Consider the following 17092-nt stretch of genomic DNA (forward strand, 5'->3'; position numbering starts at 1 on the left):
CGTGCTCTAATATTATAAATCTAAGCATTTTTAAAAATAAAAAAAATTTACCAGTTCCATCAGGTGTTTTATGGAGAGCGACACTGCTTCATCTGATGGTGGATCCATTAACCTACTCAGAAAATAAGCAATTCCACCTAGCCTTAAAATCTGGAGGAAGACAAATATAATTAAACATATATCATATACTGACATTAACGGTTTAGTCCTGCCTGTATCAATCAATTAATAAAGCATCAAACCTATATATGATTTTCAAGTTACTTCTTTCTGTCACCCACCAACTTTATATTAATGAGAAAAGTAGCTGGTTAAAATCTCAATGAATAGATTGATTACCAATAATCTTCAAAATAAAAAGGTTGTCTGTATCAAAATTTATGTATAAGATTATAAGACAGAGAGCACCAAGATGTAGTTAACAGTACACTTAGCTAACATTTATGGAACATTTACTGTATGCGAGGCACTGTTCTAAGAATTCTATATAAACTTTATTTAAATAACTTGCCAACTCTAACAACTAGCTTGTCAGGGGAGGAGTTAGGATTTAAACACAGGCAGCATGATTCTAGAGCAGTACATGATAAAATGTGTTTAATAAACATTTGAAGGAAGTTTAAAGACAGCTTATTCACACATACACACACAAATGCATTTTTAACAATTCTTCTTCACAGATTAATATACTTTCTTCTATAGAAATGCTGAAAATTAGTACCCCACCCTCTATTTAGTTTAACTCTCCCACCTAATTTACCTTTATTTGTAAACAAAGCTCTTCCAAAGGAGTTCTCAAAATTTCTGGCAGTTGATAGTCATCCAGAAGGCTTGCTCTAAGACCATTGTACAGATGATAGCAATGACCAGGTTGAACTCTTAAAAAATAAATAAATAAAAGGCACATTAACAGTGACTTCTTAGAACTACAGAGAAAACAGTAGGCAGGGAAAGCATCTGTTTCATATGAGCTATACCATAACTAAATATTTCACTTTTTTTTTTTTAATTTATTTCTAGGAGAGAGAGAGAGAGACAGCGTGAGCAGGGGAGGGTCAGAGAGAGAGGGAGATACAGACTCTGAAATAGGCTCCAGGCTCTGAGCTGGCAGTCAGCACAGAGCCCGACGCGGGACTCGAACCCACGAACCGCGAGATCATGACCTAAGCGAAAGTCGGACGCTTAACCGACTAAGCCACCCAGGCACCCCTAAATATTTCACTTTTATTAACCAGTGGTTCCTTCTCCCCATGTATTTGAATAACATGATCTAGAGCCATTATCCCTATGTTCTAGTTTGAAAGAGAAGATTTCCTCTCCCCACCAATAATTTGGTTCCCTATAACTAACTTACAGATTCCAGAATGCTGTGCTTAAGAAGAGCAGTTTGCTGAGGTTTACCCTTCATATGCCTTGTAAGCATTTTATGTAATAAATCCTAGCATTATGTTAACCTGTCTATATTATTTAAAAAGCTTTTAAGTATGTGCTAATTAGTGAGCTCTCAGAGGGATGTTGGAAATTTTTTAATAGCTATATTTTTCTTTAGTGATAGGAATGGACAGTGTTAAAGATAGATGTGTAGAGGTGAGGGTATTCATCTGTCTTCAAGCAGAATAAATACTCCTATGGGCTCTTGCTGCTAGGCCTGTTTCCTAAAAGAATATAATTATAAAAATCTTTGCTATTTCTGTCACAAGTCTACAAAGACCCGTCATCTATAATGTAACATGCCTGTAAAAACTAAGAATGTCTCCACTGAGGACCATGTAATATAGTTTGCTCTGGCCTTCAAAATAATTATCTATCAAAGCAGGCTTTGCTAAAGGAATTTATATCTATGAACCCTACAAAGGACTATTCTTCATTTGAATTAAAATATTATAATTACGTAGTTAACTTCTACCATGCTACTGCAATGAAAATTTAGATAAAACGTAATACTTTACTTTATTTCTATAACCATTTTATAGATCAAACATAAGGCTAGTATGTTTACTATTCATATATAAAAGTGTACCAAAATGGTGAATACTACTTGAATCAGTATCCAGTGGTGTTAAGTCTTCATGAGAAAACCTTAGTCTTAGAGATCCCCAAATCAAGTTATCCCGATAGCTGATTAGAAGAGTACAATTCTTCAAATAAGCCATCACTTCAGCTCAAGAGCAGCAACTGCATAATCTAATAAGCGGCCTACAAACTGTGGGATAATCTGCAAAGATTACAGCAAGATTCCGAGCTCTACTACCTGCAAATGTAAACAAAGTATTGATGGAATGATCTAACTCTCCTTACTTACGCCAGTATCTGAAGATTAATGGAAATCTTTTTGTCCTACCTGTAGGAGGCAAAAGAAAAATTCTTCTACCACTTCAGACATGATTCTACCTCTCATATGAATAAGGGTGTAAAAGTTTTGGGAAGTATGCATTAAAATAATAGGTGCAATTATTTATGTTAAAGTCAAATCATTCTTCCTACCATTAAAATAGAGATATTATTTCTTACGCTGCCACCATATCAATAAGAAAAATTCCGTGTGTTTTCATTGGTAACTAATAGTGAAAAACCAGTCTAGCTGTGAAGTGCAGGATTAGAAGCCCAGGCTGGAGCCAGACTACCAGCGCTCAAGTCCTGACTCTGCTACTTACACAACTGTGTAACTTTTCATTTCTTTATCCCTTAATTTCCATGTCCTTAAAACGGAGGCAATAACCTACCTCATAGCATTGTAGTGAAGATTAAGCAAGTTAATATATACAAAGTGTTTAGGAGATAACATGACATTCAAATATTATTACTAGTTATGATTATTAGTAATTCATACTTTTAAAAAAATGGAAACAAAAACAACAGAACTAATAAAGAATAAAGAGTATTAATTTTAATTAACTAGATTGAAAAATTAAAAGTAGAAAAATCATAAAGTAGAAATCTTGGCAGATATTTTTCCTCAAGAAACTATGATTAAAACAACTTATAGACAAAGGCTCCATCTTACCTTCCAGCTCGACCTTTCCTTTGTTTGGCATTAGCTTTACTAACCCACTCAGCAGACATGGTACTGATGTTATTTTGTGTGTCAAAGTGTGTCTCTTTTATTTTTCCTCCATCTATCACATAAACTACATCATCTATGGTAATGCTGTTTGGAAAACAGACGTATGAAAACATTAAAAATATATTAAAAGCACATAACCTCTGACTACAGATAGGGACTTTAAAGCATTTTTTATCGGTCAAATTGATTTTTGCAGTTAGGGATTTTCACCAGTGTTCCCACATTCACCAACATTACAGGGATCAAGCGCCTAGTTGTGCACACAGCACCAGGAGCTGTAGCAGCAGCCAATTCTACAGATGACATGAGGACATTTTATTTGCCCATAGTCAAACTTCACAGTTTGCTTAATGACTTCTGTACCTAGCTCTGTGGGCCCTAGCGCTCACATGGTTTAATATCAGCCTCCACAGAAAAATCTGTTTCCATGGGTATACAGGCATATTAATACTTACAAAGGAATATAAGAAATTTTAAGGCTATTCATAACTAATTACTAAACAATATGACCCCCATCCAGAAAAAGGCAAAACCAAAATTGACCTCAACTCCCATGATTCCTTAAGAAGGCTTTTTATTTTTATTTTATTTTTTTAATGTTTTATTTATTTCTAGGAGAGAGAGAGAGACAGCGTGAACAGGGGAGGGTCAGAGAGAGAGGGAGTCACAGACTGAAACAGGCTCCAGGCTCTGAGCTGGCAGTCAGCACAGAGCCCGACGCGGGGCTCGAACCCACGAACCGCGAGATCATGACCCAAGTGAAAGTCGGACGCTCAACCGACTAAGCCACCCAGGCGCCCCAAGAAGGCTTTTTAATTTTTTTTTTAATGTTTATTTTTGAGAATTAGAGTCAGAGCATGAGCAGGGGAGGGGCAGAGAGAGAGGGAGACAAAAAATCAGAAGCAGGTTCCAGGCTCTGAGTGGTCAGCACAGAGCCCACTGCAGGGCTCAAACTCATGAACTGTGAGTTCATGACCTGAGCCGAAGTCAGATACTTAACTGACCGAGCCACTCAGGCACCCCAAGAAGGCTTTTTAAAAAAGACTTTAAAAGGCTGTTTCTAATCCATTATAGGATTAGAAAACAAAAAAGTCTCTGCTCAACACCATGACTAAATTAAAATAACTTTAAAGAAATTATGAAGTATCTTTTAGAGAGGAAAGAGTATAAGGTATGTTAACTTATGGGGCTCAAAACTCATAAAATCATCAGTGGTTGATATTTAAAACAATTCTTACCTAGTCTCTGCAATATTGGTAGCAATTACTATTTTCCTAACACCGGGAGGAGTTCTTTTAAATACCTGTAAGAATGAATACATCAAAACTGCAAAAGCACATTAAATTTCTAAGACATCATTCTTACAATTAGAATTACTTCAGATATTGTTCATTTTCAGCATTCTGTGTTCACTCCTTCACATACGCATCTAACATTTGTAGATATATTTACAGACACAAACTATTTTCAATTAAACCATCATTTTCGTTAAATCAAACAAAATCTCCCAGATTTTAGAACCTTATCACAAAGAAAATTTCAAATGAAATATGATTACTTAAATTTACAGATTGGTTTTTAACAAGAACTGGAAACCGTAATGTCTTTTTGTGTATCGAACTTTTGAGAGAGTGAGTTTAAGAATAAGAATTAAAAATTATCAAAAACTCTATGGGTATGGACACCAGCAAACCAGGCAGGTGCCAAACTCAGAATGAATGTCAGTGGCCTGTACAACTATATATAAGCTTCTGAAACCAAACTTTAAAGAAAATAAAAAATAAATCTTTAGATGCTGATTCCTACAAACAACGGGCACCCTTCACAAAGCCACCGGAGTAAAAGGAAACATGTAGACAAGTCCCACTTGGCTATAATGCAAAAAATACACAAACTGATCTCCTCATTTACATAAATGGTAATCAAGAGAAAATGTATTTTCCAATGTAGTCACATAATCTCTAGCAAAGGAATACACAGTTTACTATTAGAGTGTCAGAATAGAAGTGCTCTTCTGTCTGGTCTTTGGCACTAAGAGTCCTCTCCTTTTCTCCTTGTCTTCACTTAGATATGCACTCTTTAATTGAGCTGGCTGAGCCTTACTCAGGATTAAAGAATCAGCAAAAAAGATACTAAAAGGGCCTCATTAAAAAATGCCTTGACATTTTCTTACAAAAGGAGTAGATAAAGTACAATGGAAGAGCGGTTGGCTTTCTTCTGAGCCATCTCATTCTACCAGGGCCTGCAAACACTGCAGTCCAGAAAACTACCTCATCTTTAAGAATGCAGTGTTCATCCTAACTAGGAACAGGCTTGAACCTAACAAGAGATAAAATATTCACATTAATAATGTATTATTGATAAAATGGGAAATCTCATACCCGCAAATATATTCATTCTGTTAAATCAAAATCCCAAACATCAAGCTGTAGTAGGGCATAGATAACTGAAACCCAAACAAGTTACTGGTGAAACTAATCTTTAAACTTTTCCCTAAAGGCTGACAAAACTAAATTGTTAATTATCCTCAGTTACTCCAGCTTTTGAAATGCAATTATCCCCTGAAGACTCATTTGCAAAGGTTCTTAAAGAAGTGGTTTTTATATGGATTACTACTTGAAAATGCACCTTCAAAAAAATAAAGGAAGACAATAAACAGCCCTTAAAGTCTGCCTCAATCTAAAAGACAGAGAGTGAATAAATTTAACATACCTGTGTCTGATTAACAGTAGGCATCAGTGAATGTAGCGGTATAATAAGAAACCTGTCTGAAAATTAAAAAAGAAAATTAAACTTTAACATAAATAGTTGCAGGAAAAGCTCCAGATGCTAAGTACATAATTCTTCACTTATATTACTATGTATAATCAGAGCAACTTTGTTTCATTTTCTTGTCTTCTTAGTGTTCCAGTAAGTTCTTAATGACATTTTATTCTGTCAATTTGTTTCACATTGATAAACATATTCACCAAATTCCTAAAGAATGCTTAAAAGTTAGGAGCAATCTTCTCAAATTATGCTAGAAACATCATTAATTCTATTCCCATCACTTAATTGAAGACCAAAAAATTTCACTGTAATATGAATGCAAGTTTGTAGACTTTGGGTGATCCTCACTATTTTAATCATATAGATAATATGAGAATTTTTAGAGCCCTCTAAAATTAAAATTCCCATACCCATTTTTATGTTAAAAAATAATGAAATAGCACTGGTAAAGTGAACTCCATTTTTAAATATAATTTTGTTAGAATTATAAAATCACATTCCTACTTTTTAAGTTTCAAAATGAAATAGTTCAACCCATTCGTGATTATTAGCCAAAAGGGAGAAATTTTGGTGTAGTATTAGTGATGGGAACGAGAGAATGTTAAGGAAGCAAGGGTAAATTTCATGTTTAGTTATGATTACAAAAAAATTCAACCTGACTTAAATTTCTAGCAAGTATCCAAATGACTCAAGATAACTGAATTTCCCCCTTCAAAAAACTATTGTTATTCAAAGGAGATAGGCTACTCCTCAAACCCTTCTGATAAGGGTTACAAATCTTCAAAGGTAGTAAAAAGCTGTCAAGCAATAGGATGCTCTGAATTACTTGTCTCTGTGACACAATATGAAATACATCAACTCAATCAATACTCAAGCCAAAACTATTTACTTCAGTTGGGTTAGGCCTTAAAAGTTAACTTCCAGTTTATAGGAAGTATAGGTAAGAAAGGGTCAAATGATGATACTATGGAGACTCAGATTCAGACAAATCTAGAAAGTCTAGGTGGACCTAGCCTAGTCTCCACAAGTCATTACCATGGGGAAAGTAAGGAGCTATAAAAGTGATTATCTGGAGTAAAAGACTTATCTGGCTTAAAATTTTCTGTCATTTGAACAAGCAGCTATGAAAGACACTTTTAGGGGAAAATGGGAAAATCTGATTACAGACTAGATTATCAGATGATGTTAAGAGTTAGGTATGCAAATGGCACGGTGGTTATATATTATATAGAAAAGTGTATTTTCAGAGATGCGCATATTTTAGGGAATAACATGAAACAGCTGCAATTTATTTTAAAAAGGAAAAATTAGATCACAAAAGTAACTGCTGCATTGAAGTCATTGGTGTCTGTTGTTCATTATATAATTTTCTAGTTTTCTCTAAGCTTAAATGTTTCATTACAAGTTAAAAAAAATCAGTAGCCAGGTAAAACAATGAAAGTAAAAACAATTCTGCTAAAGGCAATATAACTGGGGTAAAAAGACTTCAGACTGCTGATACTGCACAACTAGTCAGTGGCAACAAAGTCTACACTCTTATGAGAAGAAAAAAAAGCAAGCTGATAAGCATTCGATAAATTGAGTTTCAAAATTTACCTTTCAGTCAGTATAGAGTTAGACCCATTTTTTTTTTTTTTTGCCTCTTTTACCATGCCTAACAGAGTATAGCTGATTATTAAGGCTAAATGTTACAAATATAACTTGAGAAAAAACATTCTTGTTAAACTTTAGGAAGATTTCTTTTTAAAAAGAATTTAGCAGGTAGTAAAAGTATAAGTTAATACCTCCTTCCTTGAGAATTAAATTAAAAGTTAATAAAGTCAATTATAATAATATCATACCATGTAATTGTAGTATTACATTTTAGTAGATCTCCCTTGTATTTTTCCTGGTAAATATTTACACATACTCATTTTTTATTTTAAGTAAACTCTACACCCAATGTGGGGCTCAAACTCAGAACCCTGAGATCAAGAGCTGCACACTATTGACTGAGCCAGCTAGGTGGCCCACACATACCCACATTTTTTAAAACTAAAAGTAGATCATACAGTAGTGTTTTTTTTTGGGGGGGGGGTGAGATGGGAGGGACCACATTAGAAAGTTCAGGCCAAAAAAGAATCCCAGTTGTTTAAAAAAATAATTCAACTGCAAAGTTTAATCATGACTATACTTTTTCTATAGACAAAGGTGATCACTGACCAGGAAAAGATAAAGCACTATTTCATTACACAGAAGTTCTGGTAATCAGATAAAAACATTTTTCAGCTAGAGAAAAGTAAATAATTTTAATTACAGAGAATGTTTTGAGGACATTACTATAATAGGATTTAACAAAGAATAAAAAATACAGCTTTACTATTTTAGTCAATAGTTAGATCAAAATATTTTTAGTGTCTTATAAAGATAAAATGTGTCAAAAGCACTTCAAGAGATTAAGGTTAGAAAATATAGTCAGAACTATACAATACTAAATACAATTTGCTTTGTTATTTTACTGATTTAAAGTTAATAATTATTCCTGAAAATGCTCTGGCTGAATTTCATAGGAGGAAAATGGACCCATATATTTCTAAGACATAAGTGATTATGTCTCTTAAACCTGCTATTTAATCATCAGAATCACCTACAAAATTTTTAAAAATTACAGATGTTCATGTCACATTCTTAGATTTTGGGGGAGGATGGGATCTGAGTATCTGAACTTTAAAGAAGCACCACTAATGACTTGTATAGTCACAACTGAGAAACACTGAGCTAAGGGATAAATTCAACCCTCTTTTCTGTCCAATTAAATGCAGCAGTGAGTGAAAAAACAAACTCAAGTGCCCACATCTTAACTTCAAGAGCTCAATATTATTAGACGAATTTAAGAAATAAAATATTCTCATCATAATACCAAATAAAGAACTTCACCATATGCCTAGCATCTTCATCTTGTAGCCTAGAATTTTATTTTTAAAAAAGAGAGAAAGAGATCAAAGTTTAGAAAAAACCCAACCTAGGCTTAAGACCACCAAGTTCCTACAGTGAGGCAGCCTTAGGCTAAGCAACACTTCTTCAAATAAAAGAAAAACATCATGCTGCATATAATTTAAGTAATATTCTTTGAATTGTAATAAAATACATTTCCATAATACCTGATTTAAACATCACTTGTGACATCAAGAGATCATGTAAAGTGCTGATATTGTCCCAGCCTGGTAGAAAGACCAGTATCGCACCATCCTATACGGAGGGGAAATAACCATTACGAAGTATCACGTAACAAAACATACTTAATGTAAACTTCTGTGCACATTTCGGTCTTCATTACGATTAGATTATACTAGCTTCAGAAATTTTAGCTACTGATTATAACCAGAGAAGCTCACTTTTTAATGTTTATTTATTTGGAGAGAAGGAAGGAGGGAGGGAGGGAGGGAGAGAGACCGAGAGAGAATATGGGGGGAAGGAGCAGAAGAGAGTTCTCTCAAAGCCCAAAGAGGCTCTATGCTGCCAGCACGGAGCTCGATATAGGGCTCAATCTCACAAACCGTGAAATCATAGCTGAAACCAAGAGTTGGACGCTTAACTAAGTCACCCAGGGACCCTGAAGCTCACTCCTTTTAATTTTTTTTAATGGTTTTTAAAATTTATTTCTGAGAGAAAGAGACAGCATTGAGCAGGGGAGGGTCAGAGAGAGAAGGAGACACAGAATCTGAAACAGGCTCCAAGTAAGCTGCTAGCACAGAGCCCGACGCGGGACTCAAGAGAACCCAGGAACCCAGGAACTGTGAGATCATGACCGGAGCCAAAGTAGGACGCTTAACCGGCTGAACCACCCAGGCACCTGGAAGCTCACTCTTTAAAAATAGGATTTACAACCCATTGGTTTAGTCTTTTCTATAAATAGATCAAATACCTCAGTCTTGATATTCTGAGTATCCTGTTTCTAGTATCAAAGCAATTTCTTCCATATGCTACTTTTAAAAGCCATTAAAAAAATATTATTCTTTTCTCAGGGTCTTGATGTATTAATGAAATTAAAACTGTATCGCCAAGAAACAAAAAACTAACCTCTTCTTCCAAAACGATGTGTCGGATAAGGGCAGCAATCAAATTCAGATCAACTTTATCATCATCGATCATTTCCATAACATCTATAGTACTTGCAGAATACCTATCAAAGTTAAAGTCATGAAATACCTGATCAAGTTTCCTAAGGTCCAACCTATTATCTTAAAATCTTAAAATTAATTTAATCAGCAAGTTAAACAATTAACATAGAAATATTACTAGGAAAACAATAGTTATGAACAAATTCAAGAAAACAATCTCTGTTTTTTTGTTTTAGTCATTTGGCCTCTGTGCTCTCAAATAAAAACAAAAAACATTTACCTTTTTCGCAGTTCCCTTACATAATCTGGCCAGCGTTCTTTATAGATTGCTTCTTTTTCTTCTTTGTCTTGTCTATTTACATGCCCTTGCATGAAACCCCTCTTAAGCTGGGACCTGTGTTCTTTTTGTTCTGGAACATATCTAAAATAAATAAAAGATTCTTCAATAGCTTCACCTTTTGGAAACTCTGGTTTTAGCAAATATCTATGACTTTTTACTTTTGGGTTTTAAAGAGGATTTTTATTATGCTTTCTGGTGACTGCTACTAAATAGCAGTTTATTAGCAGCTGTTCATTAATATATAAAATCTAACATTTTAGATAATAATCATTCTTCTCTACCAAAGTATATAAAACTTTAATCATTAGCAGTCAAAATAAAAAAAATTAACACTACAGTAACTTTCACCTTTTAAGTTTGCTCTAAGAAGTTAATATTTAATGTAAATATAAATGTAAATATAAATGTAACATATAAAATAATTGCAAATGACTAGCTGAAGACTCAAATTTTGAATATATAGGTTTCCAAACCTGAGTGCACATAAGAATCCCACAGAGAGCTTATAAAATACAGAATCCTAAATCTATCCCTTGTGATTTGGATTCTGTAGGTCTGGTTGGGGTCTGCTAATCTAGGAATTTGAATTAGTGCTCCAGGAAATTCAGAAAGTTTACCTATGAACGTACAGATCCGTCCTTGAGAACTATTTAAATTCTGCTCAGTCCTAAAGGCAGAGCTCAATGGCAGAGCCAGAATCATTACTCAAGTCTCCCGTGTGTCAGTCCAATACTATGCCATGATTTCACCACGCCGTTAGTGACTGCTAAAAACTGAGGGTGCATCTGCCTAGGAGTTCCACCTAACATAAATGGCTTGAGAGGCATGGGGGTGGGAGGACACAAAGCAAAATGAAACACACTTTAACCCCAAAGCCCCTGGGAATTCGCCTATGGAGAACATCTATATGGAAAAGGGGGGTCTGGAGCATGGGCTTTAGAGTCAGACAGAATTGGACTGATGTCCTACTCTGCCACTGACTACCTTTGTAACCCTGGACAAGATGCAAACTTCTGCCTTTCGGTTTGCCTATTTGAGATATTTTAATACTCATATAGTATTGGCATGAGAGTAAAAGAAAAATGCAGTAAGATAAACCTAACACACCGTAAACACCCAAAAAGTGTTTATCCCCTTCCCTATTCAGTACCTGTGACCCAGGATTCCCCTAAGTCTTCGATACATATAGAGGCATCAACTTGAAGTAGGGCAACCTGAGACAGAGATTAGTCCTGGTCAGCAGGATGGACCCACAGTTGGCTCCCTTCCCAGCAATTCCGAAAAACAGAGGTAACCTTCAGCCCCCTAGTCCAAGTGCCCAATGACAGCCCTCCATATCATCTTCACCCTGTTTCCCTCCCTTCAGCTCTTCTTCTTGGAGGGGATAGCTGGGGGCTTAGGTTGAAAACTTCTGTCCAAGGATCACCCTCCTTCAACTCCGCTCTCAGGGCTGACTAGGGAATGACAAGGGCACAGACACCATTCTTTTGCTTCAAGACCCTTTAGCTACAGTTCCCTGAACATTTCCTGCCTTCTATGGAGCTTAAGAAAGCAACTCATCATTGAATAATTTGAGCTTACTGTTCCCTGAAACTTCACTTACACTACTGTCATCTATTATTCTATTAGAAAACAATTGGTAAGGGGCGCCTGGGTGGCTTAGTCGGTTAAGCGACCGACTTTCGCTTAGGTCATGATCTCGCGGTTCGTGGGTTCGAGCCCCGCGTCGGGCTCTGTGCTGACTGCCAGCTCAGAGCCTGGAGCCTGTTTCAGTCTGTGACTCCCTCTCTCTCTGACCCTGCTCACGCTGTCTCTCTCTCTCTCTCTCTCTCTCCTAGAAATAAATAAAACATTAAAAAAAAAATTGGTAAATGTGCCACAGTAGGAAGTGAAACGAATGGTGGAAAGTGAAATTGAAGAGAGAATACATAATAAATCTTATTGATGACAAAACCAGATCATGGAAGACCAAGATACTCTCACTTTTAGTATGTTCTACCCTCTCTAATATACACACTTGCCCCTTTCCTACTCTGAATTTCATGGCTTTCCTCACTTGCACAGTCCATCCCTGCTGTATAATCTCATTCGCAATATATTCTTCCCCCAGAATGGGTCAATTCCACTTTACAGGACAGCTTCTGTGTCTGTCTACATTTAAGCTCTGAGGATACGTACAAAGTCTTTCCCTGTTTTATGCTCAGACCCTAATGTACAGTGTAGGGCATGAAGTTTAATAAAAATTTGTTAAAGAAACGTCCACACAAAAAATTCAACGGACTTTTCTCCAAGTAAAATTCATGGTAGGATCTTTGTTTTCACCTTCCCATTACCGCTTCCTGGTTTTCTCACTTAACAAATAAGCTGTGGAATCTTAAAAACATCTCATCACAAGCATTTCTACATCTGTCCATATATTATTCATACGTTTACTATAGGCCAGGCAATGTGCTGTACAGGAGCACAGTCATAGAGATGAACAGGACAAAATGCCTGAACTTGGACAAATCTGAAATTTAGCACAAGAGGTAAAGACAAAGACACACTACATGGCAATATGATAAGTACTGTAGTCCAGATGAGAAAGCAACTCCCTTTCTGAGGATAAGAAAAGGCTGAACAGGCAATGAAGTTAGAATTTGTTCTTACATAATTGACTTTGTATATAAAAGGATGGAGAAGGTGTCTAAAAGGACAACACAAAATGTAACAAAGCACATGTCATGAAGGACACGGCATTGGCTGGACTATTAGGGATTGGTACATTTAGCACAGGTAGGCCGTGAGACACACAGACTAGAAAAAAAAAAATGGAACCAGATTGTAAAGAACCTTGGGATGACTAACTCAGGAACTGGAACCTGATTGATCCTATGGGCTACATTTTCCCAGCCCTTCTCTCAACAAGAAATTCAAATATTGGGGCGCCTGGGTGGCTTAGTCGGTTAAGCGTCCAACTTTCACTTAGGTCATGATCTCGCGGTTCGTGGGTTCGAGCCCCGCGTCTTGCTCTGTGCTGACTGCCAGCCCAGAGCCTGGAGACTGCTTCAGTCTTTGACACCCTCTCTCTCTGACCCTCCCCTGCTCACGCTGTCTCTCTCTCTCCTAGAAATAAATAAAAATATTAAAAAAAAAAGAAATTCAAATATTAATTGGTATATATCTTGGAGAATGCTGTTAGTAGCTAATGGCCAGTGTTGAAGGGATCAGTAATTTGGGCATACTAGCTGAGATATTCTGCTACAGATCACGACAAAGCATAAAGGTCCTTGAACAAGTTTTTAAAGAGAAATCTCAGGAGGCTTGACAAGGGGGAGAAAGCTCATATAACCAGATGCTGTGGGAAAATACATGTGAGAGTGAAGACACAGTGCCAGAAGAGATACTACTAACACGGAGGAGGTAAGAATGACCACAGGTAGAAAAAATAAAAATGAGAAGGCACATTCAAGGAGAAAGCTCTCAGGGTTTGTGTTGTGGGGCCAGTGGCAGTACAATAATTGAGTTACTAAGCATGTAAAACAATTAACTTTACGATTTCTCAACTGCTTGGTAAATATTAGCTCTCTGGATTTACAGCTTAGATACTGTGTGGAGAATAATATCAGTAACATCGTAAAGCAAAGTGGGAAAGAAATTATTTCATTTTAACTTTTCAGTGGAAGCATGGTGGGGAATGAACATAAGATAACAATTTCAGCTGGAAAAACGTGAAGTTCAAGGTATGTATGGTACTGGAATGCTGCTGAGTAGAGAGTTAGACACCAAATTCAAAGTTCAGGAGGAGCTTCAGAAGCTCTAGCTCTGAGAGCTGTGAAAACACACAACTAAGGCCACAGATACAGGATGGCACAGTGAAACCATAAAAGAGAAAAAAAGGCTAATTAAGAACACTCAGGGGAAATCCAATGTAAAAAGTAGGCAAATGGGAGTCAGCAAAAACTGAACACTCAGAAGAGAGGTTCAAGCACTAATGACATCAAGATTCCCAAACTCTGCTGCCCAGGGATCTTTAAAAAACTGATGCCTGCCTGCCAACCAGCCATGACCATGTAATGTAACTAAGGTAGGGAGTGTGAATGGGGCGTCTGGATTTTAAAGGGCTCCATCGGTTTCAATGTGCAACCAAGTTTGGGAATCCCTGATTTAAGGAAAAACAATGTTTTAGAAGGAAGTGGTTAAAAAAGAGCTTCTGAGATTAAAGTTTAATAGAAAAAAAGGTGACATCAGTATTTTTAAATCTCTTATTTCCCAATATCTACTTACCTTATTTTTTCAATTATATCTTCCAAAAGATACTCCACAACCGGAAAAGTGAAACCAGGTATGTGTATCATTGGACAGTTACCTATTATGGCAGACAAAACATAAATCTGTACTCAAATGTTTAAAAAAAAAAAAAAAATCAGGGGCACCTGGGTGGCTCAGTCGGTTAAGTGTCCGATTTCAGCTTAGGTCATGATTTCACAGTTCGTGGGTTTGAGCCCCGTGTCAGGCTTTGTGCTAACAGCTAGCTCAGAGCCTGGAGGTTGCTTCAGATTCTGTGTCTCCCTCTCTCTCTGACCCTCCCCCTGCTCATGCTGTCTCTCTCTCTCTCTCTCTCAGGAATAAATAAAGAATAAAAATAAAAAATTAATCAATAGATAATAAACAGGCCAAGAACTCTCTTAGCTTTCTTAAGTTCAAAGACTGTCCATAATGAGTTTAATGAAAAGCAGCAGTCTACTCTTCACTGCCATTTTACTTCCATCAAATCGTACACACACCTCACAGTTCTACAAAGTAACCCAAAATATCACAGAATAGCGCATGTTAAGTTGGACTTAACACATGAGTTGGAAGGAAGCCTATTTCATCTCCATCACTAGTCAAGATAGTACCAGCAGAACCCAAGTTTTAGGGAGATGAACTTAAGATGCACTACTCTATGGTACCCAGAATCATGAAAAGAGAAAACACAGTTCAAATAAGACCTAGCGAAATATTAAATTATTACTTGCTGGGAGCCACACCGGCCTCACTGGATGGCAGTCACAGCGAGGAAATGGCAGCATCTGCAGCTCCTGTCATGAGAAACGAAAGCTGGCCATCTCCTTCTGCTCCTACTGGTTCATGTTGGAAATGAGCCTGCGGGTACTGACAGGGCCTCTACGCAGATTCCTTATAAGGAAAAGCATATTCCTGCCTTTTCAAAAGAGATTTTAGATGAAAGCATTGTGGATGATTGTCCAAAGGCTCTTCCTATGGGCCTTGCAGATCCAAGACTTAGATAATAAAGGGGGCTAAGAACACAAGAGTTACAATTGAGCCTGGCCCTGAGACAAAGAGCCTAATGTAGAATTAAGGACAGACATCCACCCCCACCCAATTGTTTCTGCTTGGAACACCGGCCCTCCAAGGCATTTGTGATCAAGGCATTTGTAATCAGTATTCCGAGCACATATTCTGGCCTTGAATATGCTGACTGCACCCAGTGAAGGAACCTATTGAGGAACAACTTCTTTTGTGATTATGGGAGCAAACATTGTGTTTCCTGAAAGACCTGTTTTTTCTTAATACTTCTCCTTAAACAAACAAGCTATTGACCCCTGCTCACAAAGAACTAACTTCACCCTTTTTATGCTAAAAACATTGTCTTGTATGCTAAAGATACCTTCCTTCCCCATAGGATAAGCATCTAAATCGCCTACCTCAATCACTATTGATAAAGGTTATGCATGAGTCTTCTACAAATTTATGCTCTGGGAAGTTCTTACATATCAAAAAAATTTGTCATCAGAAATCACTGTCTAAGGCAAATGCCACTTCTGTGCGTCCCCCAAAAACAATTATAAAATAAAGCTGAGTCCCAGTCAGACCAGAGAGGCCTGCTTGGTGACCAGAAAGATTCTCGGGCCTCTCTCTCCCCTCCCTCGCTGACACCGTCCATCCTTCAGGGACCCCTGAACCCTGCTGGAGCCGGCCTCCGGCAATTACTTACTATTTTAGAATCACTAGTTTAAAAAAAAAAACTGTCTCTTAGTACTGTTACTTAAATGCTACTTATATTTCAGACCATGCAAAATAAGCAGCATACACTGTAAAACAAGGCTAATATAGCATCAGAGGTCAAAAGTATCTGAGGTGATCTCAAAGCTCTGCATCTGACTTGCAGAAGTTTGAGCAGTTTACTCAGTTAGTTCTGGATAATGCATCAAACAGTAACAAGAAACAAAATACAAGCAACTAATTTCACAGATCTCTAAGCTTCCATTTTAACTATTCACCCTTACCCCCCCTTTTCCTCTCCTTCCCCTACAACTGTAAGCAAGAAAGACAGGCATAACTTTTTTTTTTAATACACTCTACAGCTAGACAAATTTTGTTTCAAATCCTTTCAACCCTCTCTTAATTTTTTAAAAAATATTTATTTTTGAGAGAGAGATAGCAAGCATGCGCTGGGGAGGGGCAGAGAGAGGAGGAGACATAGATTCTGAAGCATGCTCCAGGCTCTGAGCTGTCAGCACAAGAGCCCAACGCGGGACTTGAACTCACAGACCACGAGATCGTGACCTGAGCCGAAGTCGAACACTTAACCAACAGAGCTCCCCAGGCGCCCTCAACCCTCTCTTAATTATGCAACAATTATAAGGCATACTGGGAAAGACATATCTGTAAAAGTAGGAGTAGTAGCACCTACCTCAGGAGATGCTATGAAGATAAAGTGCCAAATATTATTTATTTGGCATACTGAAGGTGTTCCATAAGTGGTCCTGAGTAGTATTATTAGCAAACTGCCACTCTAGTCTGTGATAGTACATAAAAGCCACAGAACAATCA

General features: G+C 37.0%; 1 protein-coding gene across 1 annotated transcript in view; it reads right to left on the reverse strand.

The window, feature by feature from the left end:
- The window catches only part of DHX36 (DEAH-box helicase 36), a 51061-nt gene that overhangs the window by 16179 nt on the left and 17790 nt on the right, over window positions 1-17092 (reverse strand). Inside the window, exons 9-17 of the mRNA XM_077750081.1 lie at window positions 14540-14621; window positions 10214-10354; window positions 9893-9995; window positions 8974-9061; window positions 5777-5832; window positions 4303-4367; window positions 3005-3148; window positions 761-878; window positions 52-150 (exon numbers count right to left, since the gene is read on the reverse strand). Of these exons, the coding sequence (XP_077606207.1) occupies window positions 52-150; window positions 761-878; window positions 3005-3148; window positions 4303-4367; window positions 5777-5832; window positions 8974-9061; window positions 9893-9995; window positions 10214-10354; window positions 14540-14621 (896 nt within the window). The remainder of the gene's footprint in view (window positions 1-51; window positions 151-760; window positions 879-3004; window positions 3149-4302; window positions 4368-5776; window positions 5833-8973; window positions 9062-9892; window positions 9996-10213; window positions 10355-14539; window positions 14622-17092) is intronic.

The sequence above is a fragment of the Crocuta crocuta genome, unplaced genomic scaffold, assembly GCF_008692635.1.
Source record: "Crocuta crocuta isolate KB4526 unplaced genomic scaffold, BGI_CrCroc_1.0 scaffold19, whole genome shotgun sequence".
NCBI lineage: Eukaryota > Metazoa > Chordata > Mammalia > Carnivora > Hyaenidae > Crocuta > Crocuta crocuta.